The sequence below is a fragment of the Ambystoma mexicanum genome, chromosome 14, assembly GCF_040938575.1.
Source record: "Ambystoma mexicanum isolate Mex_15411 chromosome 14, UKY_AmexF1_1, whole genome shotgun sequence".
Lineage (NCBI taxonomy): Eukaryota > Metazoa > Chordata > Amphibia > Caudata > Ambystomatidae > Ambystoma > Ambystoma mexicanum.
Genome location: NC_090940.1, coordinates 168,016,060 through 168,043,515, shown reverse-complemented (window position 1 = coordinate 168,043,515; position 27,456 = coordinate 168,016,060). Strand labels below are relative to the sequence as shown.

At 45.6% G+C, this 27,456-nt stretch overlaps 1 protein-coding gene across 2 annotated transcripts in view; it reads left to right on the top strand.

Annotated features, from left to right (window-relative positions):
• Positions 1-27,456, top strand: part of VPS39 (VPS39 subunit of HOPS complex) — a 682,603-nt gene that overhangs the window by 424,437 nt on the left and 230,710 nt on the right. For both annotated transcript variants that reach the window (XM_069638818.1, XM_069638817.1), the window contains exon 15: positions 14,281-14,367. In XM_069638818.1, the coding sequence (XP_069494919.1) occupies positions 14,281-14,367 (87 nt within the window). The remainder of the gene's footprint in view (positions 1-14,280; positions 14,368-27,456) is intronic.

The window sequence follows — 27,456 nt, the reverse complement described above, 5'->3', positions numbered from 1 at the left end:
ATGTACAAGCCCAGCTTCTCAACATGCCCTTTGATAGTGACCATCTTTTTGGCAGCAAGGCTGACGAGAGCCTTGAGAGGTTGCAGACCTCCAAAGCTGCAGCAAAGTCATTGAGCGCTGCAGTTCGCCAACCTCCGCCTTTTCGTCCTATGGGACAGCAATGGAGGGGAGGTTCCTTTCGATACTACTCTACCTTTGATAGATCGAGGGGAGCTGCAAGTTGAAGGGGCCAACGTAGGAGTACCAGAGGTGGAAAACAAGGTACTCGAGGTGCCCAGGCCGCTTGGGCAGTTGCCTCTTTGCCCTCAGGCACTGCCGCAGCCGCTTCAGCTCGGTCATGAGGCCATGTCCCATGGTTTGCCGGTTGGGGGAAGGCTGGCGCAGCATCTTGTAGGATGGCATGCCATTACTTCAGATGTGTGGGTTCTGGAGATCATAGCCCACGGCTACTGTCTTCCTTTCCGGCAGAGGCCTCGCAATCCACCAGGGAATCTCTTTGAAGAGTCTGGATCCGCTCCTTGCGCAGGAAATCAAATCCCTGCTGGAGAAAGGCACCATAGAACTGGTGCCTGTAGCGGAGAGGAACAAGGGATGGTATTACCCTTATTTTTTTGATTTCGAAAAAGGACGGGGGGATTGAGACCTATCATGGACTTGGGTGGTTTGAACAAGCTCCTCAGGAAGGACAAGTTCAAGATGGTTACTCTCTCTCAAGTCCTCCAGGCCCTTCAACTTCAGGACTGGTTGGTGTCTCTTGACCCCAAGGACACTTATTTTCATGTGCCGATTCATCCCAAGCACAAGAAGTACCTGAGGTTCGCGGTTGGCGACTCGCTCTTTCAGTTTTGGGTCCTGCCGTTCGGATTGACCTCCGCCCCGAGGGTCTTCACCAAGCTCATGGTGGTGGTGGCAGCGTATCTCAGGAAAGTGGGGTTTCACGTCTACCCCTACCTGGACGATTGGTTGATCAGGGCGCGCTCTCCCGAGCAAGTCCTGGATCATCTGTCCGTCACCTGCCACTCCCTTCACAGGCTGGGCATCTCCCTCAACTTAAAGAAGTCCCACTTGACGCCAACCAAGCAGCTCCAGTACATCGGAGCAGTGCTCGACACATCCCTGGGACAGTGTTTCCCTCCCCAGGTGAGGGCTCATCACATTCTGCAGATGGTGCACAAGTTTCAACATGCCCAGAGTCTCCCGGCGTTCGAGTTCTTGAGGTTGCTAGGCCTCATGGCATCCTGAATTCTCCCGGTGCCAGAGGCCAGGCTGCGGATGAGATCTCTGCAGTGGGCTCTCAAGATGCAGTGGTCGCAGTCCTCCGGCAGGATGTCGGATCCCGTTCAGGTGCCACCCAGGATCTTCTGCGGTGGGCTGTCGAAGGCAATCTGATGAATGGGGCTCCATTTTGGCTACCCTGGCCGGAGGTGACGATCGTGATGGACGCATCCGTCACGGGATGGGGAGCGCATGCCAACGAGTTGACAGTCAGCGGTCGTTGGTCTCGGTCGGAGTCCAGACTCCATATCAATCTGTTGGAGCTAAGGGCCGCGGGAATTTCTTCCAAGAGGAGCCTTAGGGGACGCGTTCGTAGTGGAGTGGTCCTTCCCACTGCTGTACGCGTTTCCTCCAGTCCCCGTCATTCCGCAAGTGCTGAGGAGGTTACGGAGGTTTGGTTCCCGAATGATCCTCATTGCTCCGGCATGGGCCCGGAGAACGTGGTACCCGGACCTTCCCGACATGCCCATCTGCCCTCCACGCCGTCTTCCCTATCGAGACGATCTGCTCTCACGGGGGGGGGGGAAATCAGGTTCTCCATCCAGAGGTCAAGTCCCTCAACCTTCATGCTTGGCTTCTGAAAGGTTGAGGTGTACGGATTGGACCTCCCTGAAGACGTGATGGAGGTGTTGCTTTCGGCCAGAAGGCCTGCAACAAAGTCCCTGTACCGTTGGAGAAAGTTCTGCGACAGGTGCAGGGTCAAGAATGTGGATCCTTTTTTATGTGCCATTCCTGTGGTTCTGTCTTTTTTGCTTTCGTTAGCCCACAAGGGCTTGCAAGTGGGTACCATTAAAGGTTACCTGGCGGCGCTGTCCATATTTAAGCGCTCGTCTGAGGAGTGTTCTTATTTTAAGATTCCTTTTAATTGCGCAGTTTCTGAAAGGGCTCTTTAATGTGTTCCCACCGTCACCTTTCCAGGTGCCTGGTTGGGATTTGAACCTGGTTCTAAAATTCCTAATGGGTGCTCCATTTGAGCCTTTACATTCTTGTCCTTTGAGACTGTTGACCCTTAAAACTGTATTTTTAGTTGCGGTTACTTCCGCTCGCAGTGTGTGCGAGTTGCAGGCACTATCTGTTAAACCACCCTTCACAGTGTTTCATAAGGACAGGGTTGTCCTTAGGGTTTGTCCTTCTTTTCTTCCGAAAGTTGTTTCGGAATTTCATTTAAGCCAGAAGGTCATTCTTCCGGCGTTCTATCCTCCTCCACATCCTGGTAAGGAAGAGGAGAGGCTCCATAGGTTGGATCCTAGGAGAGCTTTAAGTTTCTACATCTCGCGCATGTACCGGGTCAGAGTGGACGATCAACTCTTTGTAGGATACGCTGGAAGGCGTTTGGGACAAGCTGTTACTAAGCAGACTTTGTCTAGATGGATTATATTGACAATTTCTGAATGTTACCGCTTGGCGGGTAAGGACCCTCCGGTAGGCTTATGGGCCCATTCTACTAGAGCTGTGGCTGCCTCTACTGCTTTGCAGAGGGGTGTTCCCATTCGTAACATTTGTGAAGCAGCCACATGGGCCTCTGTCCATACTTTTGTAAAACACTACTCCCTGGATTCTCTCCATGGGGAGGACTTGGCCTTTGGCAAGGCGGTCCTCTATTCTGCAATTTAATTGGGCATTCTAAAATTCTAAATTCTTTTCCCTCCTCCTTACGTTGTTACTGCTTTGGGAGTCTGTCATAGATGTGGAATACGTCGGAGGAACCAATCCCTTCGAAGAACATGTTACTTTCTTACCTGGTAACGTTCTTTCGATGGGATGCTCCGACGACGTATTCCACATCGTTCCCTCCCAGCCTGCCCCGCAACAGAATTTCTTATGCGATTGCAGCTTATGTTTCCGCAAGGCTTTCTGTGGTCATACTGGCAGAAGATTGGTGCCACAATTTCTGGGAAAAAACTACAACTGAGGCTACGGGCGTCGTGCGTCCTACTTATAACATCCGGTGACGTCTGCTCGACGGAGGCCCCCCGAGGACAGCGTATCGACGTCATCGACGCAGGACGCAGACGCTGAACATTTTCCGAAGCAGCACAGCTGTGGTGATTGCCTGTCATAGATGTGGAATACGTCATCGGAACATCCCATCGAAAGAACGTTACCAGGTAAGAAAGTAACTTGTTCTTCTCATAGACAGATGTGTAATGCAAGGCTTCACAAATACAAAAACTATTGGTGCCTGGAGCTAAAATTCCAGTATGTGGCCACATCTGCAGGGGGTGGAGGGCGGGAACGATTTCCAGAGGCAGGCAAGTACCACAAAAATCGCTTAAGTACACTTCTAGCTAAGTTCACATGTTCCCCATAGGATTAAACCCGATAGCCAATAGGCACATCCACAGTTATTGCGAAAAGGAAGGTAAATACCATAACCAGTTCTCCTCTACAGGCGAGGAGAAGACATCAGCCGATTCCAGGTGATTCCAGAGGGATACCCTCTTGAAGAGCTTCAGTGCCATTCTCCAAACACAACATCCTCGGGAAGATATGAAGCCAAGCAGAAGTCATATCTTCACCAGCGGTACAAGCCATTTTATCACATTGGTAGGCCAGTGTACCTTTTGGTAGCCATTTTGTGTACCAATTTTTCTTTTATTTTTTACATTTCTTTTAAATCGTGCTCTTGGTCTTTTTGTGTTTTAGGGCTTCCTTTGTTCGAATCAACCACAAGGTAGGCTAGAAATGGTTCTTGTGACCATGTGGACACTTTGGGAGCCCACAAAAGCAGCCTCAATATAATATTGGTCCTAACTCGCTGTGGCCAGTATAGGTCCCTGAACTCTCCCTCTCACTTCTAGTGTTGGTGGCTTTGTCTTGTTGGCAGTTCAAATGGACTTCCCCTTTGTGCAAGGATATTTTGTCTGTCCTGTCCCTGCTTCTTTTGCTGCTTTGTTCCTGCAACTTGAAGGTGATTGGTCTGTCGACCTGCTTAAGGATTTTTCCTTCTAATTCTATGCATTTTTGCCATTTGTAAAGCCCTCACCAAAGTGCCATGTCTTGGGCATATCCCAGTTAGGGTGTTTTGCCTCTGGAGGCCCTGTCTCAGCTTTCTGAAGACTCCTGCTTAATCCCCACCTCTGCTGGCTCGAGCCCTCCACTTTGAACTCCTTTTGTCCTTTGTTTACCACTGCAACATGCCATTTCCCACCAGAATCATCCACTTGGCTGTGGGCCACTGCTGCTGTACGATGGGGAGCTGAGACTTCACCACCTCACCATTTCTTCAGCTTGTCAGAGTGGGCCCCCAGCCGCTGTTCCCATCCTCTGCTGTGCTGCCTTCCTCTGATTTACACCGAGTTGCCAAGAGACGTCTTTGCAGTTTCCTACATCTTCCTGGAGTTTTCCTTGCTGAATTTTCCACTTCTGGCTTGAAGGTCGAGGCTGTGGGAAGAGTCTTTGTTCCTTTCTTCGGTCGATGGGATCATCGCAGGCTCAGGGTGCAAATCCCTAGGAACCGAATCCTGATAACCGCACCTGTAGAAATGAGGCGTTTACTTACTGGGTTGATTTGCGCTGCAGGAACAGTTTTCCTGGCAGCCACCAATGCGAGTAACTACCTTTTTGGGTCCTGGGGTGGGCGATTATTTGTGATACCTTCCGGTGTCCTCTGATCTGGGGTAGAAGTTCTTTACTGCATTCCTAATAGGTGTTTATTGGAAGTCCATCCGCACTTTCTTCTGGGGTTCTGGGACCATACTACCCCTAGAACACTTTCAGGTCTCCTCTGGCTTGCCCTCTAGTTGCTTGCCGCAGAATCTGCACCTGTTGGGTGAAATTGACTAATCTTCGCTAAAGCAGATGGCCCATTGGCGCTTCTCCCATTCATTCGTATGGAACTTTGAACCTGCTCTGGAGCTATGTAAAATTGATTCTGGGGAACTTAACTATGCCTTGATGTTTTTCTTAGACCCTCTAGGGGAGTGCTCTGAACCAAGTTTTATATTTTTAGTACTTACCGTTGATTTTTAATTCATATTTAAAGTTGTGCTCTGCATTTCTTCATTGGGGCTGTCTTTTAACATTGTGTCTAACCTTAATAACAAACTAATTCATTTTCACTTGATTGTTTGCTTTGATGTATTAAAAGGCGTGCATTAGCATTAGTTTTAATATTATGCTCAAGGGTGTTCAAAATAATGTGGAGTATTTTTATACACCTTTGGGATTGTTAGCATATTTTTCCTGACTGGTGAAATAGTTGGTTTCCCTTTTTCTTCCATCGCCTAAATATATATGCCTTGGGTGCTGGTCTTGGACCTGCCACTTATATTACTTTTATTTATTTTATTTTGGCATTTGTAGAAGCGCACCCAGCCCATGTGCATCTGGGCTCTAGTTACAGTCAGGCAAAAAATAAGAACAGCTGGGGGTCAGGGGGGAGGAGATATGACAAAGGGAGTGTCCGTTAAATAGGTGAGTTTGAAGCTTTTTCCTGAAGATATCATACAACGGTTCATCTCGCAGGTGAATGAGGAGCTCTTGGGGATGGCGACACAATGTTTGTTGCCGATCTCTGGGGGTGGCCTTGCCGGTGAGTGTCTTTTGAGCTTAGTTGCAAGGTGCGAAGGGGCATTATTGGAGAGACAGCAGTGTGTAATGCAGAGGTCCTTTAAGTTGACTCTGCCCTTTACCAGCAGTGGGCCGATTTTCTCACCTCTGTGATGTGGTTGCGCTTCCCAATGTCAAGTACTGCACGCAGTGCATTGTTTGAAGTTTGCCCAAGTTTTTGATGGATAGGTCGCAGAGCAGTGAGTTGCAGTAGTCAAACTTTGAATAGATAAGGGCGGGAGCAGCTCCGAGACGATTTTTGGTAGTAACAGGAATATTATAACCATCAATGGTGAATGCTTTGTACGCCTGGGGAGCTTGACTAGGCGGGGCGGGGGGGGGCTGGCGATGACGAGCAGCCTTGTCTTTTCATCGTTCAGACAGAGGCTGTGTGCGGCCACCAACGTTTGAATGGTCTTGTAGATTGAGTTTATCCTGTGCGTGGTTGCCTGAGAGGGTATGAGGATCTCTGTGTCGTTGGCATAGTTGGTGTATGACATGCCTGACGAGTCCAGAAGGTCAAAAAGGGGTTTTGTGTGTGTATATATTGTATAATGTGTGGGGAGATCCAGGATTCCTTGCGGGCAGGAGGGCAGAGCACGAGGCAAAGGAGGAATTGATGATGGCTGCAATTAGAGGTAGTAGTGGTTCGGCGCACTGCAAAGGTTTGAGGCCTTTGATGAGGATGTCAAGAGTGGGGATACTGATGGGTTGAAACTCAAAGGGTGGGATATTTCGAGGTTCTTCAGGTTGTGGGGTGAGAGGTGTGACCGCTAAGATGCGGGACCATTTGGTAGCGATCTTCTTTTGCAGTAGTGACATTTTGTTAGTGAGGTTGTCTTGGATAGTGTTACACTAAGAATTGTCTGAGTATTGTGGCGGGGGTGACGGACTCTTGAGGGATGGTAAATGGCTCACAGGGGCTGGAGGACGCCTTTGAGATCCTATTGTTGTAGACCGCTGCTTTGGCAGTATGAGTGGCCTGTCTGTAATGGCAGGAGGCTGTGGCGAAGCAGCCTTTGTTCGTAGTGGAGGGTGTCTTTTAACCAGGAAGCTTCAACTGCTCTTTTAATAGCACAGGTATCTCTAAGCTCTGGGGTGAACCAGGAGTTGTTTGAGGTGTGGTGGGATTTTTGGTTTCTTGGCTCGGGGGTTGGGGGGGGGGGGTTTGGTTTATGGTCAGACCATGGGCACGGAGTGTTAAATAGGATGGTGGTGTTACTTTTGTGATCCAGTCTAGCGTGTGGCTGTGGTCATGTTTAGGGTGGGTAACCAGTTGCGTGAAGTCTAGGGCTGCCATGGAGCTTGCCAGGGTGGTGGCCTCCGTGTCTATTGGGGTGTTGTATCCGAGGTTGATGTCGCCCAGGATTAGAAGTTGGGAGGCAGAGTTGAGGTTGGTTAAAGCAAGTTGGGTGATGTCGTCTTCAAACGTAGCAAGGGGGACAGGAGGCCAGTAGATGAGGTGGAGGGTGATGTAGGCATTAGGCGTGCATTTGATTTTGGCTGAGATAGATTCGCAGTTTGGGAGAGGGGCAACGTTGAGGGAATAAAGTGGAATATGTAAATGAGGGCTACCCCACCTCCTTTTTTCAGGACTCTGTCAGAGCGAAGTAGGGCATAACCATTTGGGCCAGAGGTGGGTGCAAGGCAGGTTTATGTGAGCGCAAGCATGTGGAAGTTGTTTGCGGTGAGCAAGTCAAGGATGTCGTGTGCGTGCGCCACCAAGGTCCAGGTGTTGAGAAAGGTGCAGTGCAGTTTTGCCTGGGTCTAGGGGTGGGGGAGGTGGTGGGCGGAGTGTGAGGCCTGGGTGTCATTGGTATTGGGAGGCAGAACTGGCACCTGGAGAAATCTCACGTGGTGAGCAGTGCAGTATTTTAGGCAGTCTGTGTGCTGTGTTTTGGAGGGTGGAATCAAGTGATCAGTTGGGGTTGTGGTGCGTTCAGCAAGGTGTATGTTGCATTCCCTAAGCGGGCACGGAGCAGATTTAGTGAGTCCCCAGTATACTGCGTTGGGGCTGTGGGGGGGGGGGGTTCATCTACTGTTTGTAGGCTGGTGTGTAGTGAGGTGGTGCTTTGGGTTTTGCCTGGGCGTATGGGTAATCACCTTGTTTGAGTGCAGTGGTTGACCCAGGTACGAGGTCACCAGCGGAATCTGCATATTGCAGCATCCAATGTGTGCGGAGAGCCATTTACTGTAGCGTAGGGTTTGGTGATGTGTGTGCTTGGGACTTTCAGCATGGCGGTAGGTGCGGGTAGTATCCGGTGCCTAGTTCTATCCCAGTGGGGTATGCAGCATGTAGGGGGTAATTGGGTAGGTGGAAGGGTACCGTAATGAATAGCTGCTAGGTAGCACAGAGGTGTGTTGGTGCAACTGTTAGGGTGGCACTCGTGACGGCTGGCGTGGCTGGTAAAGGGTTTGGCATAGGAGGTAGCAGCAGTTATCCAAAGCTGTGGTTGGGTCGAAGGAAAGATGGGTGCGGAACGCGTGATGCACTTAGGCGAGGTGCTGTTCGTTGAAGATGTGTTTGTGGGCTGTGAGAGGCAGGGCTTGGCAATAGAATTGTGAAGACAGTGCTGTGGTTATTGTGCAAGGATGTGGATGCATGCGTAGGGGGGCCATGCCTCGCACATTGAATGTATGTGATTATTTTGTAAACGAAAATGTCGAATTCGGAAAATGACAAATTTGAATTGCCCGTTACAAAATAATCATGCACATGACTCCTCCCCCCCCCACCTGCTATCCACCCACCCCCTACCATCCATACTTACCTTTGCGGCCAACTTACCTGCTGCTCCTCTACACGGCTCTATCCCTGCCATGGGCAGCTTAGCTGACGCACCGCCCCAGCGCTCCTCCTGCATCCAAAGCGCTCCAAAGGTCAGGAGCCCAGCGTGTGAAGAGATCTCTCCTAGAGCGTAATGCCAAGGATGCAGGAAGCCACCTGGGGGCTCTAGGAATGTGACTTCATGCGGACTATGAACACTCTGCTTACAGTGAATCAACTGTATATATGTGGACTGCAGTATCGTTTGTACAGTTCTTCCTTGCCCCTGGACAGTTTATGCCCCCAGTTAATTAGTTCATAGGTGTCTAAATAAACACCACCTACAGCACCACCGGTGTCCTCTCTTTACTTAGGCCACCACATAATTGGCGATGAGGATCCAGAACCCAGCGGGCTCACCATGCAAGGCACCATGCCACCCCCTACATTCCTCCCTTCGCCCGGGACCCTGGCAATTCCATGGCAGCAATGGGAACCACTTTTCTCCACATACCTTGAGGCGCTGGGCGGGAGGTGGCACGCCCCGGCAAGGAAGAAGGCGATACTTTTAAATGCGATGGGAGTCGAAGGACAGCGTATCTTCGGTGGGTCAAGGCCATGCCCGCAGCAGGCGAGGGTGACGACGTGTACAAGGAGGCAATCTGCTGCATCGTGAAGAGGTTCACCAAGGAAAATGTGGTGCTACACAGACTAAGGTTCTACACTCGCAAGCAAGAAAGCAACAAGCCAGTAGATGACTACATCACCAGGATGAGGGAACTTGCATCTCTACATGGATTTGGTGATAACGCGGAACAAGTTATCTGCAACATGCTGGTAGTTCACGCAAATTCCAAGAAGGTGCAGGACAAATTCATACAGGAAAAGGAAGTAGACCTCGACAAGGCCATCCAAATCGCCAGAGCCGAGGAGGAGACCTCACCGGCTCGCAGGCCCATCACCAGTACTTGAACTAGCCGCGTTGCAGTGGACAGGGTCAAAAAAGAAAGACAGCCCTGTGACGGCCCCAGCGACAAGTGTCCCAGGCAAAAGGATGCACCCAAGTGCTACAGATGTGCCAGCACCAAGCACATGGTGAATGATCGAGACTGTCCCTCTAGGAACAAGGAGTGTTCAAAATGTCCATGCGTGGGTCACGTGGCAACGGCTTGCACATGGCGGGAAGAAACTATCACTCGCATTGATGGCCACAGAGAGTCGAGGGAAGACGTCGATCCACACGACAAACCCATGGTCATCGTGGTCAACGCTCCTCACGCCAGAAGGGAAAAACCTCACTGCACCGTGAAAGTAGACGGCATGGCAACACGAGTCATGGCTGACTCAGGATCAGATCTCACCATGCTCCCCATAAAAACGTACAAAGAAATGATGGGGCGTGACAAAGTGGAAATCAGAACCACCAGACAGAAGCTGACGGTTTTCCGAGGGGCCATCGTAGATCTGCTTGGCTACATAAGAGCTAAGGTGGAATTCAAAGGCAGGTCCACCACCACCAGAGTTTGCTTCTCTTCCCAGGGCCCCGCCGTGCTTGGTTGGGATGATCAACACAGGCTCAGCATAAGGCTAGACCCCAATACCCCAGAGCAGGTACTTCTGGTCTCTTAAGGGGGAGCGCTGAATTGGAAAGAAGCCTTTCCTGGCCTGTTCTCGGAAACTCTGGGGAAGATCCGAAACTACGTCCACAAGATCCGTCTAAAGCCAAATGCAGTGCCCGTGAATCACAAGGTCAGGCCAGTGCCTGCCACGCCGAGGCCCGCGCTGGAAGCCCACCTTCAGAAGATGGTCAAAGAGGGCACCATTTAAACAGTAGAGTCTTCAGAATGGTTGAGCCCAGTAGTCTTCATCAAAAAGAAATCTTCAAACAAGCTCAGGGTCTGCATAGACCTAAGAAGTCTCAACTTAGAAGCGGTCACTGACACCTTTCCACTTCCCAGCATCAGCGAAATTGTGCTCATGATGAAAGAAGCAGCCATATTTTCGAGGCTCGATATGCGTGATGCGTAGCACCAGATAAGCTTGCACAAGGCCTCACGACCCCTCACAGCGTTCATCACCCCTTTTGGCACGTTTCAGTATACACGCATGCCATTCGGCCTGTCCTCGGCAGCATCGGCTTTCCAGAGGATGATGAGCTCTCTGTTGAAAGGAATCACAAACGTCTCCTTTTTTCAAGACAACATCTTAGTGTACGCCAAGGACACGGGTACACACGACAAGGCACTCATCGCTGTACTGAGCAGACCACAAGAAGAGGGCGTCCACCTGTGCCACGAAAAATGTGTTCCTGGAAGGAAGGTAAAACACACAATCAGAGGAGAGAAGAGTCCTTCAGGGAGTCGGGCTAGGCCAAAGTCAATTGGGCAAATGTCTAGGTGAGCTGAAGCACTTCTTAGAGGTAGGTAAAAGCCATGCACAATGTTTTAGAAGTCTTTGTAGAAAAAAGAAATCAAAGTAGGGCCACATGCTGTTTAGGCTTGTGAGGTAAAGAAGCTGTTAGCAACTCTACAGCAACAACCAAGACAAGACGCAATTGAGAACAAGTAAGGCTACACAAGAGGTAAGTTCTCTTGGACTGTACAGTACCTTTGGTTAGAAGAAAACCAGTTCCAGCTGGCTTCTGTTCCTGTGCCGCTCTGCAGATCCTGTGTTCCTGGGCCTCAGTCATGGGGACAAGAGGGAGGATGTGTGGAGGACTCCTGCACTGCAATGGGAGGATCAGCGACAGAAAAGGACCAAATTCTATTCAGTGGCACTTTGCGGTTTCAGCGCCTCGCGTCTCAGCAAATAGGACCACTGCATACTCTTGGCTGTCGAGATGGACTTTCCTTGCATCTGGGGTCCAGCACTCTATTGAGGTGGTTCAGGCTCGGTCAGTCCTGCTTCTTGGGCTCTTGGTCAACTTATAAGCAATGCACACAATCTGGTGTTCCTCTCCCTGGCTCTTCGGTTCCAGCAGCAGTGGAAATACAACAAGCTTCGAGAGGATGTCCAGTCGGGCTTACTTTGGAGTTGATTGATCTCACCAACTCAAGGAGAGAAGTCGTCCTTGCAGGGCTTCTCTAGCCGAGGTGAATTCTGAGCTTCAGCACAGCAGCAGGGCTTCACCGGGCAAACCAACGGTCCAGGAGTTGCAGCAGTCGTCTCTTCCAAGTTCCTCTTCAGATTCCTTCGTCCAGTGGTCGACTCTGACTTCCAAACCAAAAAGCCTCGCCTTTTATGCAGGTTTTTCCCATCCATTCCAGCCTATCTGTCAGTCACCCAGAGACTAAGCACGGGGAGTTTCGGGCACCTCCCTTACTTCCTGCCCCTGCCAGACACCCTGGAGCCAGAGGTGGGCTTCACTCGTGAATCCTGCCAAAGGCAAAACGAACAAAGGGACCAAACCTGGTTTGGCATGCAGAGTAAATCTCAAGAAGGACCTTTCCACAAAGAAATAGCGAAAAAAAGACGACCAGGGCCATTTTGACAAAAATGGCAACCTTGGGTCCTTTCTGTAGCTGCGAACATAGCCCGCGGTAAAAGCACACCATGGAAGTTAATAGCAAACCACTGCCAAGAGCCATTCATCGAGGAAAGGGTAACAAACCCATCCAGCACCCTATTGTAACATAGTGTGTGCTGGGTCTACAAATGTATAAGTGTTAGTAAAGTCAATTTCACTTCACTGCTCTTGGAAACAGTAGTTTATCCAAGAGAAGGTATTTAAACCTTTGGAAAATCTGAAAGACTTCCCTGTGCCACTGCACTGAAGGTGCTGTGTGACGTAATGTAAAGATGATGCCTATGGAGTTTGTCAGACTCCATAACCAAAAAGAAACAGAGTTCAAATCACATTAAAATACATGAAAGAGTGGGTAGAAAGGGTCTCACTCTCTCCAGGTTAAAAATTAAAAGTCCTAAAATCCAGCAAAGTTGCTGGGGGTCTCTAAGGTAGAGAGGAATTAGCACATTTCTGAGAATTCTCCCTAACATAAACCCTTTATTTTTACAACATATAGGGCCTCATTACGAGGTTGGAGGTAGCCATCGTGCTATTAGCACCACGGCTACCCCCTTACCGCATTCCCGGTCCGGGTTGTCGGAATAGGGACTTACCGGGTCATTCCAATCTTGGAGGACCCGGTAAGTCCCCATTCTGAAAACCATTCCCATTTGAGCCCCCATAGGGCTCAATGTGAATGGGGAAGGAGCTAATAACGGGCCGACAAATAGCGGGCCCGTTATTAGCTCCATGGTCCCTTAGTGGCTCCCGCCAATGGCGGCTGGTAAAACCAGCCGGCCTTAGTAGGACCCGCTAAGGGACCTCGGAATACGGAGGTAAGGGGTTACCGGCATCCTTACCGGTGCCGGTAACCCCTTACCTCCAACCTCGTAATGAGGCCCATAGTGTTTCAGTGTTTCTTTGGACAATATGTATGCTACAATTTCTTTGTACCAAGCTACAGCCCTCTCTCCCATCTGAGATGAGCCTGGCTGCTCTGTCCATGCCACTACATTCTCAGGTGGTACAGCCTTATACTAAGAGTGGAGCTCATGTATTGCTTCAGATGTATGAATGTACCCTTAGTTGGACTTTTTCTAACTATCCTAACTAATAGTACTTGCATACCTGAATATAATGTTGTCTTGTGTATATCAAATAAATATCTATTTTACTATATCTACACGTGTGGGAGAGTTTCTTTGGGCTCTGTATTGACAGAGTTCATTGTACTTACCTACAGCTCACATCCTCCTCTTAAGATGAGCCTGGCTGCTCTTCCATTCTACCAAGCCTTTGGGTAGTACAGACTTATACTAAGAGTTGGGGCCTGTATGCCAAGAGATAGTTTTATAGTGTCACCTTGTGGTAGACTTTATGAAAACTCTGCTAACACCTAGTTAGGTTTGTCAAGAAGTGTAGGTTCCTAGAACCTCTGTAGCCCCCTACCATGTTGCTTCTACAGATAAAGTGCCATACTCTTAAAGGTTTAGGGATATTTGGAACGAGACACATCTTCATGGTAATCAGAGACCTGTTGTAACTAGTTAAGTACGGTATCTGATCTCTTTCACACCTTAAAACAATTTTCTTGAATATTGATCCAAAACACCAAAACACCTTTTTTAGTGCACCTTGGTTTGAATAAAATCCTGTCTCAAATTAATGTGAATTAATGTTTTCAGAAAAAACTGATGTTGCACAAGCCAACCTGACCCTATCCCACACTGCAAAATTTGATAGGGAACTTGCAATGATTTGTTTAGCAAATTATGCTATGCTTCTCTCCTTATGGACCCAGTTCCTCCCTTCGTAGCACTTTTATACTTCCTCTCTTTCTCCTTGAAATGTAGGGACCTAAGATGAAGGAAGAGAAAGCGAGTATGGGTAGGCATTCAAGGAGAAGCTGCTCAAGCTTCAAGGAGGTAAAGGTACCCCAAAAGCTGTTTGTCAATAGTGTTCGATGTAGGCAAAAGAGGCCTAAAAAGGTGAAGCAGGTGAATGTCTCGAATGGCGTTTTGTGACAGGGGAGACATCCCGAACAATGTTTAAAGTGAAACACTTTGAATTTGCATAACATTATTTGAAGAATTTTGATTTGTGCTCTTTTTAAAATTCATAGGAGCTTTTTAAGGAATAGATGTAAAATATTTACCAAAATGTTTTCTTCTGCCTTTTGCAGCTCTTCAGGTGCTTGTGGATCAGTCCAAAAAAGCGAACTCACCATTGAAGGGACATGAAAGGACTGTGCAATACCTTCAGCGCCTGGGTGAGTGGCACCTGGACATTTCGGATGCGTTGCTTTGACCTGCCAAATGTAAAACTGGGACGAGGTGCCTCGACCATATCATTGTGTGTTTGTGTCAATCCACACAATCAATTGGATTGGATTGTGTGGATTGAACTCCACGGACTTGTTACAGCACTCTAAAACACTCCCTGGAGGAAGTCTTTCACGGGTGCACCAATGTGCCTGACTCTAAGGTGACTGTCTATTAACATAACCCTGTGCCGCACAGAGCGTGCTCTCCCCTCTTTGTGCCTCACAACTCGTGTATTACACAACTGTGCTCTTTACAACTTGTGCGCTGCACACACTGCCCCTTTACGGCTTGTGTGTAAATATCTGTGCACACATGCTTTTGTCATCCTGCAGTGTTGTGGTGCCCATTGTTAATATCGTCTTTTTTTTTTCTTTTTTTTTTCTTCTTCTTCTTACCTCTCCCTGTAAAGGTCCTTCCTGTTGTGGTGGCCACGCCCCCCTCTGACGAGTCACGCGCTCTGCGACCTCAAATACTGGCAGCCTCGCGCACCTGCGACGCGCACCAAGTACCGGACAAGTACTGTTTGCTGTTCGCGGTGCGCGTCGCGGGGTGCGATTCTGCTCTTTGGGGTGTCTGTTTTTGCTCACGCTGTGAAGTGGCTCTATATCAGGTGGTAAGCACTGTCTTGATCAGGTGGAGCTTGGTGGCGTTTTTTGCATTAAGATGGTTAAGAAATTGCGTAATGGGAAGAGATGCCTGAATGGTTTCCCTTCAACCTTGTCTGAGGGTAATATGTCAGATGAGGAGCCCATTCACGAAACAGTTAACCAAATTAAGAAAAAGGGAAAGGGCATAAATGAGAAACCGTGTATTAGCACCTATATGAAGTCACCAGTAAATTCAAACGTGCCCATTTTACCTACGCCAGAATCAGTACAAGTTACAACTGCAGAAACTGAAAACGAGGTAAACATAGTGGCCCAAATTCACAGGGAGGTGCATGGAAGTATAACCCACCCACCCAAGCTAATTCATAATGTACCCATTACTGATGGCTCAATATTGAGAGCGGTAAATGATGATGAGAACATGCCAGCTATTGATATTTCGCTCGTTGCGCCAGTTGTTCTAGCTGAACTCCATGGTAGAACACGCCTTTCGAATGGGCCCTCAACACCTGCTGCTGAGTCAAGGGGCTTTAGGGAACAAGTTCATTTCCATGCAGCTATAGCAGAAAATTTAAATCAATTAAAAGAAATGCAAAAGAGCAAAGGAGGATGGGGGGCTCGGGATCTTAAACACTCTGCCAGCTCACCCGCTCACGAGATTCAATACAATCCCTCTGATACAAATTACTCACATTCACCAGTACTGGGTTGCGATCCTATAACGCCAAAAAACAATTCAGGAAAATCTCGCCAACCAAATTCATCGCTTCCGCTATTCCCACTGGAAGAGACTTTAGTGGATTTAAATCCCCAAGAATTACAGAATTTTCCTGTCTTGACCAGGATACTGAATTTGCTGGACAAGGGGCACGAATTTACGCATGGAGCGATTGGTGCTCTGAGCCTAGCAACATCAGAAATCAATTCAAGATTGTGTAAAATAGAGGGCTTTTTGATGGCCCAGGAAAAATGTCATGTATTTTGGGCTGAGCAACATATGAGCGAGAAACGCTTTCATACTCAAAAGTTGGAAGCAATAGCAACAGAGATCAAAGCTGGGAAATCATACAATATGAAATCTTCAGCTTCTCAAACTGAGTATGTGGAGCTGAATGATTCGGCTATAACAAACACAACAACCGATGTAAAAAACGCACCAGCAAATCCGCTTCCACCATATGTGGAGATAGCGAAATTGCAGCATGAAAGAATATTGGCGTTAGAGAAGATTGTCCTTGCTGCAAATCTAATGCCTCCGGAGAGGATGGCAGAGGTACTTAACAAAATGGAGGCGCCAATATTAACCCCAGCCACACATACCCCTGATAGTCCCTCTGTGCTTACAGATCTGATTGATTTGAACTCAGAGATTATGCAGAGTGGTCAGGAATGTATTAGCGATTCAACTGAAGGAGGAAATAGTACTCATAGTACATTCTTTATGTCCCGAAAAGCTAAAAAATTACATACTAAAGCTTTGAAAAAACAAAAAAATGCAAGCTTCCAAAATCCATTAACCCAAGCAGGGCTCAAGATGAATCAAAATAACAAAGAAAAAATGAAAAATAAAAACTCTGAGACATTGGTAGAACAGAATTAAAAAAAACAAAAACAGCAAAAAAGGAATAACAAAAGCATTATTAAGGAAGATAACAACATTGATATAACGCAACTAAACATCGAAAGTCAGGCTGTCTTGGGTATAGCCGATACTGGGTCACAAAAACATGTTTCCTTTTAGTATTGAGAGGAGTGTAAAAAAAAATATACCAGATGAGATACCAAAATCTAAAGTTGCAAACATAAAAGATGACAATGCGCTATCATCACCTATCCTTATACAAACGCAGCTACAACGCTTTTTCGAAAAAATAGACAAAAAAATAACGGATCTAGTTCAAAAACCACCAAATACTACAGATACTAGTGCTGACTGTTATGTTGTGAGTTCTTTACCGGATAGAAGTACTCACAATGCGAATAGTCAAGTTGCGAATGAAGTTGTAGGCACTCAGGATCCTGATTTTACTAAGTCACAACACATGAAGGTAGCCCCTGATGCACAGCAAAATCGGCAGTCCATATTGCCTACCCCTTTTCGTGAAGGAGAGAGCGGGGATAAATGGTCATTCTATAATACCATAGGGCCCGAGATGAAATTGGTAATGGGATGGACGCTGGACCCAACAAAGGTAGACAAACCAAACTTAATTCGAACATCATTGATGAAAGTTTTTCATCAAATACCTGCACTGCGCAACTTAGTGTCTAACGATATAGACTGGGTTTGTCTACCGTATGCCTCAAACGGTCGAATATTATGCAAATACCAGAACACTATCATCGCCGCACTAATATGGAAACACATACAGGATTTCCAATTGCTTGGTTATGAGTTATCACTGTTTAACTCCCTGGAAAATGCCACACTGTTTGTTTAATATCAGCCATCTGCTCCTCATAACAACACCCACATTGAAGATCATGATAACCAGCTTGCAACCCTACATGAAAAAATCAGATTGCAATCTGAATCCGTTGCCCAGATTGTGACAAGCCTGACATGGCTTGAACCACTGATGAAAAATCTAATAAGAAATATGCCAGCCAAAGAAAAACAATAAAATGATACAGTGGTTATAAATTCTTGGAATTGCAGTGGCTTTAATAATTTTGAGAAATGGTTTCAGAACACATTGGATGTACAATCACCAGCAATAATCATCTTGCAGGAAACCATGGCGACCCAAGATATTTATCTGGAAGGATATGTAGCTTTTTGTTCTCGTGCGATAAAAGGTCATTAAGGCCGTCCATCTGGAGGCCTCGCAATTCTGGTGAGACATTTATATCAATCCAATCTGCTCCAAATCTATTCATCTCCAGATATATTGGCGGTGGAAGTGACATTTAACGTCAGGGTGCTTACTCAGCTGATTATAGTTGCACTGTATTGGAACCCAGCAACAACAACCTTAGACTCTATTATCGAAAAAGTTAACCATGTTCTTTTACAAGTGGCAACATACGCTCCGAATGCACAGATCATTATGGGTGGCGATTTCAATTCAAACCTCAACAAAATAATGTTGAAATCAGATATTTAGTTTATTATTTGATAATGCGCACCAAACCTGAGGGTAGCCGGGCGCAGCAGGTACAAGGTTACTTAAGCTTAGGTTAAATACATAGGATAAAAATCAAACCAATACAATACATACAAGTCAGTACAAGCAGTTGGAGTGAAGAGCTAGCATATTACAGTATTACAAGAATGTACAAGGTCAGAAGGGAGAAAGCAGCATCAGCATTGTCTTAGACTAGGGTACAAGGGTATCAAAGCTGTAGGGTGCCGCGTGAGTTAATTGTCGTTGGACCAGAGCCAGTTTTTTACCTTCCATCTGAAGTTAGAGTAGGGTAGGCTAGCTCTCAGTGCAGTGGGCAGTGCGTTCCAGGCCTGGGCAGCTCTGACAGGGAAGCTTGCTCCACCCGCTTTAGATCGTCTAAATCTAGGCATTTTGAGCAAGAAGTGGTTGGTAGCCCTAGTGTGGTGGCTAAAGGTTTTTCTGGACAGTCTAGCTGAAATATAAGGGGGTGCTGCGTGGTTGAGCCCTTTGTGGGTGAGCGACAGTGTCTTGAGCAGGATTCTGTCGCTGATTTTAAGCCAGTGGTGGTCTTTCCTGATGTTGGAAATGTGTGCTCTACGGGGTATGTCAAGGGCTGCTCTGGGGGCGTTATTTTTGAAGGATTTGCATTTTATTTATAATGGATTTGTTGGCACCTGCATAGAGGGCGTTGCAATAGTCCAGCTTGGACATTACTAATGCGTTGGCTAGCAAGATGCAGTTGGTTTTAGAGAGGTAAGGTCTACAGGTCCTGATTAATTTACAGGTGTACGCTGTGGAGGATGCCATAGGATCCTATTATGAAACATTGGCTTTTGAAAGGGGGCAAATATGGAGGGAGTTTTTGAGTGATTGGGAATTGCAAGTTGTGCCCTTTGCACAAAAAGAGAATGCATACACTTGGGCTCGTGGTAGAAAACGCACAGCAATAGATTACCTAGTAACCTCGAACTCACTGGCTGAATTCGCCACAAATTGTAATATTATTCAATCACATCTAAGCGATCATTGCATTTTGGAGTGTCTGTTTGAGTGTAGTTTACCAATGTATGAAGCTAAGCCCGTACTGTCATTGTTGGAGATCGATCGCAAGGCACTTTCCATTAGGTGGAATGCTAGATTATATAGGCAGCTAAACTATCTGGTTAACAGAGATATGGTAAAAGCTAATGTTGAAACGTTGTCCAGTTCTGATCTTAACATTTGGGAAAGGAAAAATGTTGGAATGATACGCAGGCATCTTGACACTTTGGTGGAGAAAAGCTCAACAGCCAAAAAGTTTGACTACAAGAAGAGTTTTAATGCAGAAATTGCATTAAGGAAAAAACAAAAAAACAGCGAAATCCGTAAACTGTTGAAATTATCCATTAATATAGGGGGTTATGCAACTGAGAAAAAGAAAATCCTTGCAACTTATAGAAACGATGTCAAACACCTGAAGATTGGTTCATTTATCGAAACCAACCAAAAAATGATCCAAAACTTAATTGGCAAAAACTCAAGGGAAACTTGGGCAATACTGAAGGACCCATTATTGAAAGGAAAACCAGATCTTTGCTCTGCAGTAAGCGGAGAAGTGTGGTGTAAAATCTATGAATCCAAATATGCTATGCCACAGAAATTTTGTGGGTTACTAACCCCGGATCTGGCTATAAATATTCCCTCTATATGTCCCTGGGGATTGAATGACATCCTCTCTATAATTGCAAAGTTAAAACCTTCTAAAGCTGCTGGGCCGGATGGTATTCCACCGTGCGTCTTAAAGGACGACCTGAAACTATGGGCAAAAATCATCCCAAGGAGGTTGGAATGTGTATTTAAAGCAAAGAGAGTACCAGAGTCGTGGATATCCGCGATTATAATTCCACTACACAAAAAGGGTCCTTTGAACGACCCCTCCAACTTCAGACCCATAGCTCTAATCGACATCTCTGCAAAGATCTTTGCTGCCCTAATATTGAAGGATTTAAATGATTTCATCCTAAAACAGAAAATCCTTTCGCGGTTTCAAATTGGGTTTCGTAAAGGCATGGGTACACAGTTGAATGCAACCCTGTTGGCACACTTACTGAAAATATCTAGAAAGAAAGATCATGGGCCACTGTATATGTATATGGCGCTTGTTGACATATCCGGGGCTTTTGATTCTGTAATTAGACAACAGTTGTGGCAAAGGATGCAGGACATTCATATTCCATCGTACCTGATAGCTATGATCATTATGCATTCCAACACAACACAAGTTACAGGATCAAGATCGATAAGGAAGGCTCGCTAACACCACCCATTCTTACCTTTATAGGTGTAAAGCAAGGCTGTAACCTTGCAGCCACACTGTTCAACCTGTATCTATCTGAAATAGCGTCAATTTGGTCTATGTGTAATTCATTTGCGATCAAAGTAGGGGATCTTTGCTTGGATTGGCTAGCTTTTGCAGACGACTTGATAATGTTTGATCTTACTCCGTTTGGGTTGCAAAATAAACTTGAATGTTTAGTTGAATTCTGTGAGAAGCGCAACCTCCAGCTAAACCCGAATAAATCACACATATTGGTATTCTCAAACAAAAGAAAGCTTGTAAGATACCAGTGGAAAATAAAGGGTCTTTTGATTCCACGTGCTTTGGGCATGATTTACTTGGGTTATAACTTGAACAACTCTGATTCAATTGACAAATGGAATAAATAAATTTCAATCAAAGCGATGCCATTGATCGCACAAATGAAATTAATCTACTCAAAAATCTGTAACTTCTCCTTAATTCCATTGATAGATTTTTACAAGCTTAAAGTGGAAGCAATCATCATATACGGCTTAGACCTGTGTTACTTGGAAATTGGTTCTATATTAAACAAAATCCAAGGAAAAATATGGAAGAAAGTTTTACATTTGCCTATGTCACTACCAAATTCGATTATTATACACGAACTGGGATTGACATCATTAGCTACCAAACATCTATGGCGCAAGCTTGCGTCTCATGCAAAAATCCTAGACCCTTTGCCAAATTCCCTTTATGAAGATCTTGGAAAAATGCTAAAAAAGGGAAATCCGGCTTCGGTAGCAGATGAAGGGAAAAGGTGTGATGAAAATCTTGCACAATTAGCCATGGAAAGGGAAGATCTAATAAATCGTCCTCAGGTTGTAAAGGCAAGACTAATACAATACGATTGGGCAGTGAATTCAGATAAAATCGGGCAATATAATTCACACAAGGAGTATGCAAAATTTCGGCATAAACGATCACCACCATTGCCATACTTGAGACAGTGTCCTGGCCACAAAATGCGCATAACGTACATGAGGTTTAAATTTAACTTAATTCCAACTTTAGAGCGCTCTAAGAACTGGCTCAACTGTTCCGATTTAGAAGATGAAGGATGTAGATTTTGTAGTAACGCTCAAAAAGAAACATCTTGTCTTACATTGCGCCTTCTTTGCAAAAGCACGGCAAAACAATTTGCTGAAATATCAAAATGTATCAACAGCCTACCAAAGTGAAATGCTCTGGATACAGTGTATGTGGGATTATCGTATGTCTATGATCATCGATTTAACACAACTGTTGCATGAAATTGAGAAGAATCTGATGTCCAAGAATTCAGGCAAAAATGGAGCGGTGAATGACCATTGCGATATATTAGTTAATACGATTTTAGTGAATCCAATAGAAGAATGAATATACCAAAACCAGGTTATTTCAATGGAAAAATTACTGATTTTAATTTAGTTACATAACCTGCAATTGGTGGTGATGTGATATTGTAATGATGTTTTGTTGGTTATCGTATTTAGATTATAATAAAACACCACGGTTATGCGACGATGTTTTTAGGTATGTGTTTTTAACAAAACGTTTTGTAAACTTATGAAATAATATTAAGAATTGTTGTAAAGATATCTTGTATCGAAAAACACCAAATAAAAAAAATTAAAAAAACAAAAAAAACTGGGATGAGGTGCCTCGACCATATCCTTGTGTGTTCTCTTGATTTAATTAGAGTACTTGGTATATCTTATGTATATCATATATAACATTATATACATATATATCTTAGGATGTCGGTGTATCAGGGCCTTCACGATCCAGTGGATATTGGGGCGGTACTGTGAGGATCCCCGGTTTGCCCGATCTTGTCACATAAAAGGTCAATCATAGTGCTGCACCACAGGCCAGCTTTTTTGGCTCTAGGTCTCCCCGCCCTCTTTAGCTCATGAGGGCAGTTCGGCCCTATAACAGTAACCTTGCCTACATCCATTTTGAAACCTTGCATGGCAATACTGACACCGCCTCGCCACCTAAGAGTCTGAAGACCTCCCAAAGCAGACTCAAACCTCTGGCACAAAGAAAGGCCTCTTTCCTTTCAGGGAAACTATTTCTTCTCACTCAACATTGTAAGCAAGTGTTTTGATAATGATGCAGTTCCACCCAAAATATCAAAGGAATCATTGTATAAAGCTTGTGGTATCTGTTGGGGAGAATTCTCATTTCAGTGCTAATTCCCTTCAACCTTAGAGACCCCCAGCTCGTTTGCTGGACTTTAGGACTTTCAATGTTTATCCTGGAGTGAGTGAGACCTTTTTTCTCACTCTCTCGTGTATTTTGACTGGATTTGAATTCTGTATTCTCTTTGCTTTTTGGAGTCTGGCATCTAATTTTTGTATGGTGACACACAGCACCTTCAGTGCTCTCTCAAGGTTTAAATACCTGCTCTTGTGTGAACTACTGTTCCCAAGTGTAGTAAAGTGAAATTGACTTTACTTACCTTTTCTCTCTGTAGATCTGGCACACCCCATCTTATGTGGAGTGCTGGGGGGAGGAGGGGGTTACTTAGTCCCTTTTTCCTCATTTACAGTATTGCACCCATGTGTGCCCATTTTGTCAAAATGGCCCCAGCCTTCTTTTTTTTACCATTTCTTGTTGTAAACGTCCCTCTTGAGATTTACTCTGCGTGCCAAACCAGGTTTGGTCCCTTTGTTCGTTTTGCCTTTGGCTGGCTTCAGTGCTGAAACCCGCCTCTTGCTCCAGTGCATCTGGCAGGACAGGAAGTGATGGAGGTGCCCGAAACTCCTTGTCCTTAGTCTCCTTGGTTACCTTAATGCACCCAGTACTGATTGGCTGGCTGGCTGACTGTCCTTGCAGGACAGCCACCCTGCTGTGTGAGTGACAGCTAGGCTGAGCATGAATGGGAGAAACCTGCATACAAGGTGGGGCTTCTTGAAGTGACGACAGAGCCGGCCACTGGACGAAACATACGATGAAGGAATTGTGACGAGAGGCTTGCTGCATCCTCCTGGACCGTTGAACTGCCCAGTGAATCCCTGCTGCTGTACTGAAACTGCTTTTCCGAATAGACTAGAGAAGCTCCGGAGAGGACGACTTCTTCCCTTGGGTTAGTGGTACCAACTAACCCCAAGACTAACTCTGCTGGAGGACCTTCCCCAACTGGCTGTACTTCTTTGCTACTGCTGCAACCGAGTGCCGGGGTCAAGAAATCCATAGTCGAGAGCATCGTCTTTAAGCCAGACCAGAGCCCCAGGAAGATCCTAAGGACCCTCCCGAAGTAGGATGACTCAAGCTCGAGTCACATCACCAGAGTGCTGGACTTAAGGAGCGAAGAAAGTCCATCAAGTGTCCAAGATCCGCGGTGGTGCTATTTACCGGTAGCTGAAACCGTGAAGTGCCGCTGAACTGAAAAGAGCCTGTAGCTGCAACCGACCTCCGAACTGCTGTGCAGGAGACCTCCAGGCATCCTCCCTCTTGTCCCCACGACTGAGGCCCAGGAACACAGGTTCTGCAAGTCTGCAACCAGAAAAGATGCCAGCTGGATATCTTCTAACCTAAGGTACTGTTCTGACTAAGGGGTACTTACCTCTTTGTCTGTAACTTGCATTATCTCCCTTGAAACTTGCAGTAGCTGTTTTTTGCAGTTGATCACATCTGACCCTCACACGCCTAACAGCTTGTGGCCCAACAGTGATTTTCTACAAACTCTCTAACTTTTTGCGAGACTTTTGTGCTATCTAAGAAGTGCCTCAGCTCCATAGACATTGTTCAAATTGACTTTGGCTGTCTTGGCTACCTGCAGACTCGTCTGTCCCAATGACTGTGATTCTAACTGTCCCTCATAGGTGGTAACTTGTTTGAAACCGTTATTGCTGGGAAAAGTTTTTATCTAGACTTCATTAGAGGATTTTAAAAATGCTCACATGCAATGAGAACCTGTTAACCTTTTTCCTTCCATTAACCTTCCCTTTTCACAACCTCTGAATTTTACCATTGCAAAAGTGATATATAAATGCCAATACTGTCCTAGTAATTGAAGTCACCTCAGGGTGTAGGAAGTGTGTATGAAGCATCTCTAAAGAGTATCTATTTGCTTATCTTGATTCTGAGAACGTGTTATGAAGTATATTTCAATTGTTGCACATTGCCCTTTTTAAAGAATGCTTATTTAAAACTAACAGTTAAATAAATAAAACATTATTTTACTAGAAAACCTTGTTGTTTGGATATTTTTATGTGTGGATTTCGATGCTACAGCTCTACAGCTAACATTTACCCCTCTTGAGATAAGTATGGTGTTAGGCAGAATTGGGTATCCAGTCATAATTTCGAATACAATATATTCGAAAGTAAAAATGTCAAAAATATTTAGTCGAAAAACAAAAATGTCGAAAAACAAAAATGTCGACTTTTTTCGACTTTTTTCGATTTTATGTGTTAATAATAAATATTTTATTAAACTTTTTTTTTTAAATAATTAAAGGTATTTCCATGGGGGGTGGGGGTGATGGGGAGGATGGGGGGGGTTGGGGATAGGGGTTTGGGATGGTTTTTTAAATAATTAATTATTTAATATTATATTAAAGATTTTTTTAAAATAATTAAAGGTATATCTATGGGGGGTGGGGGGATGGGGAGGAGGGGGGGGGGGTTGGGGTAGGGGTTTGGGATGGGGGGGTTGGGGGGGACCCCCCCCATAATAAATGTTACTATCTGGGTAAAACAAAAAAAAGTGTTTTGGGTTTTCAATTTTTTTTCGACATTTTTTTTTCGAAATTATGACTTTTCCTATTATATGTATGTTTTTTCGACTTTTTTACATTCGACATTTTTTTTTCGACATTTTTGCTATTCGACATTATGTTTTCGACTTTTTGACTATAAACCGCAGAATTGCATGCAGTACCCTCTGGGACCACCACATACAATTAGGACTACAGGTGTAAGCAAAACCAACTTTTGGTATAAGTCTGTACTACACGGTTTGTGGTAGCGAGCTGAGCAGCCAGGCTTATCTCTAGAGGGAATGTGAGCAGTAAAAGGATGTTACAGAGAGGTCTTACAATCACAGTGGTTCAAGTAGACACTTACACTCAAAGTTTCTAGGTAAAACACTTATTAATTTATTACACAATCATTTACAAAACATTCACTAGAAGGAGGCAACTTAATATTATACACAAACACACTTCAATACCAAACCAATAGGTTTCTGAACAAATTAGGCTTCCTGAAATAGGAGCAAAATGGCATTTCAGTTACTTTCAATGGAAGTAAAAAGTTAGCAGAATAGATCACAAATACTTTCTTAGGCAGTACAAATAGTTTTAGTTCACTACAGGACTCGATTCAATTCAATAGGACTAGGCCAAAGTCAATGGACTAGTGTCTTGGATAGGAAAGAGCAGTTCTTGAAGTAAACAGTAAAGTTGTTCTCAAAGTTCTCAGAAGTAGTTTGTACGAAAAAAGAATCATACGTTGGGTCACAAGCTGATTAGGCCTGCAAGTTGGGAAAGTCCCACAAACTTTCACTGCAAGAGGTAAGTTCTCTCAATCGGTTTGGCACAGTACCTTAATATGAAGAACAAGAGGCAGCTGAAGTCGTTGGTTCCTGGCAGTTCCTGCAGATCTCACTGTTCCTGAGCCTCAGTCGTGGGGACAAGAAGGAGGACGTCGGGGGACTCCGGTCCTGCACGGGATCGTTGAAAAACACGGACAAAATGGAGTAACTTCAGTTCCAATAGCTGTAATTCAAGCACACAAACTGGTGTCCCGCTCCCTGGTTAATATTAACTAGCTTCGAGAATGGTATCCAGGTGTCTTACGATTTGATTGGTCCCACCAACTCAAAGGAAGAAGTCGTCCTTGAAGGGGCTTCTCTGTCGAGATGAACTTGGCAATTCGGACCTGCAGCAGGGCTTCACTGGGCAAACCAACGGTCCAGGAGTTGCAGCAGCCGTCCTCTTCCAGCTCGTCTTTGTTTTTTTTGTTCCAGTGGTTGACTCTGCTTTCCAGTCCAAGAGACTCGCCTTTTAAACAGTTTTTCCCTTTCATTCCAGCCTAGCTGCCACTCACCCAGCAGGGTGGCTGTCCTTGCCAGACAGTCAGCCAGCCAATCGGGCCAGAGTGCATTTGGGTCTCCTGGGAGACTAAGCACAGGGAGTTTCGGGCCCCCTCCCTCACTTCCTGCCCACCCCAGACACTAGTCCTGAAACTCGCCAAAGGCATAGAAACAAAGGGACCAGAGCTAGTTTGGCGTGCAGAGGCAAACACTAGAAGGACCTTTCCAAAAAGAAGTGGCGCAAAAAGACCGGGACTTGTTTAAACAAAGGGGTTTAAGGCGCCATATTGAAAAACATGGCTCCTGTGATTTTTAGCTACCGTTGTTCGCGGTCGGGAAAAATCATGGTCGTTTGTTGTAAAACCACTGCCACCAGCCCTTTCGATAGGAAAGGGTAGCATTTGACTGCTACATGAGTTTCTAGACACAGGGGATACTAGGTAACCCCTCCAGCACTCTATAGGAAGATAGTGTGTGCTGGGTCTAGGAATTTAAAAAGACTAGTAAAGTCAATTTAACCTTACATTCTCTGGGAAACAGTAGTTTATCCCAGGGAAGGTATTTAAACCTTGTGGAGGTCTAAAAGACATCCCTGTGTCACTGCACTGAAGGTGCTGTGTGACACACATGAAAAGATGATGCCTATGGAATTATCTAAAACTCCATAATCAAAGAACACAAGAGTAAAACATACATCAAAATACATGAGTGGGAAAAAAGGCGTGCACTCGTTCCAGGTAAAAAAAATCAAGTCCTCACCATCCAACAAAGCTGCTGGGGGTCTCTAAGGTGAAGGGAATTAGCACATTTATGAGAATTCTCCCTAACATCTGGCTATTCAGTCGAACTCGGCACCTCCACCGATAAAATGTGACTAAGCAAATGATTATAATTTAGAGTGGGAAGCAAAGTTTCGGAGGTATTGTCCAGTCATTAAATATTCTCATGCTGGG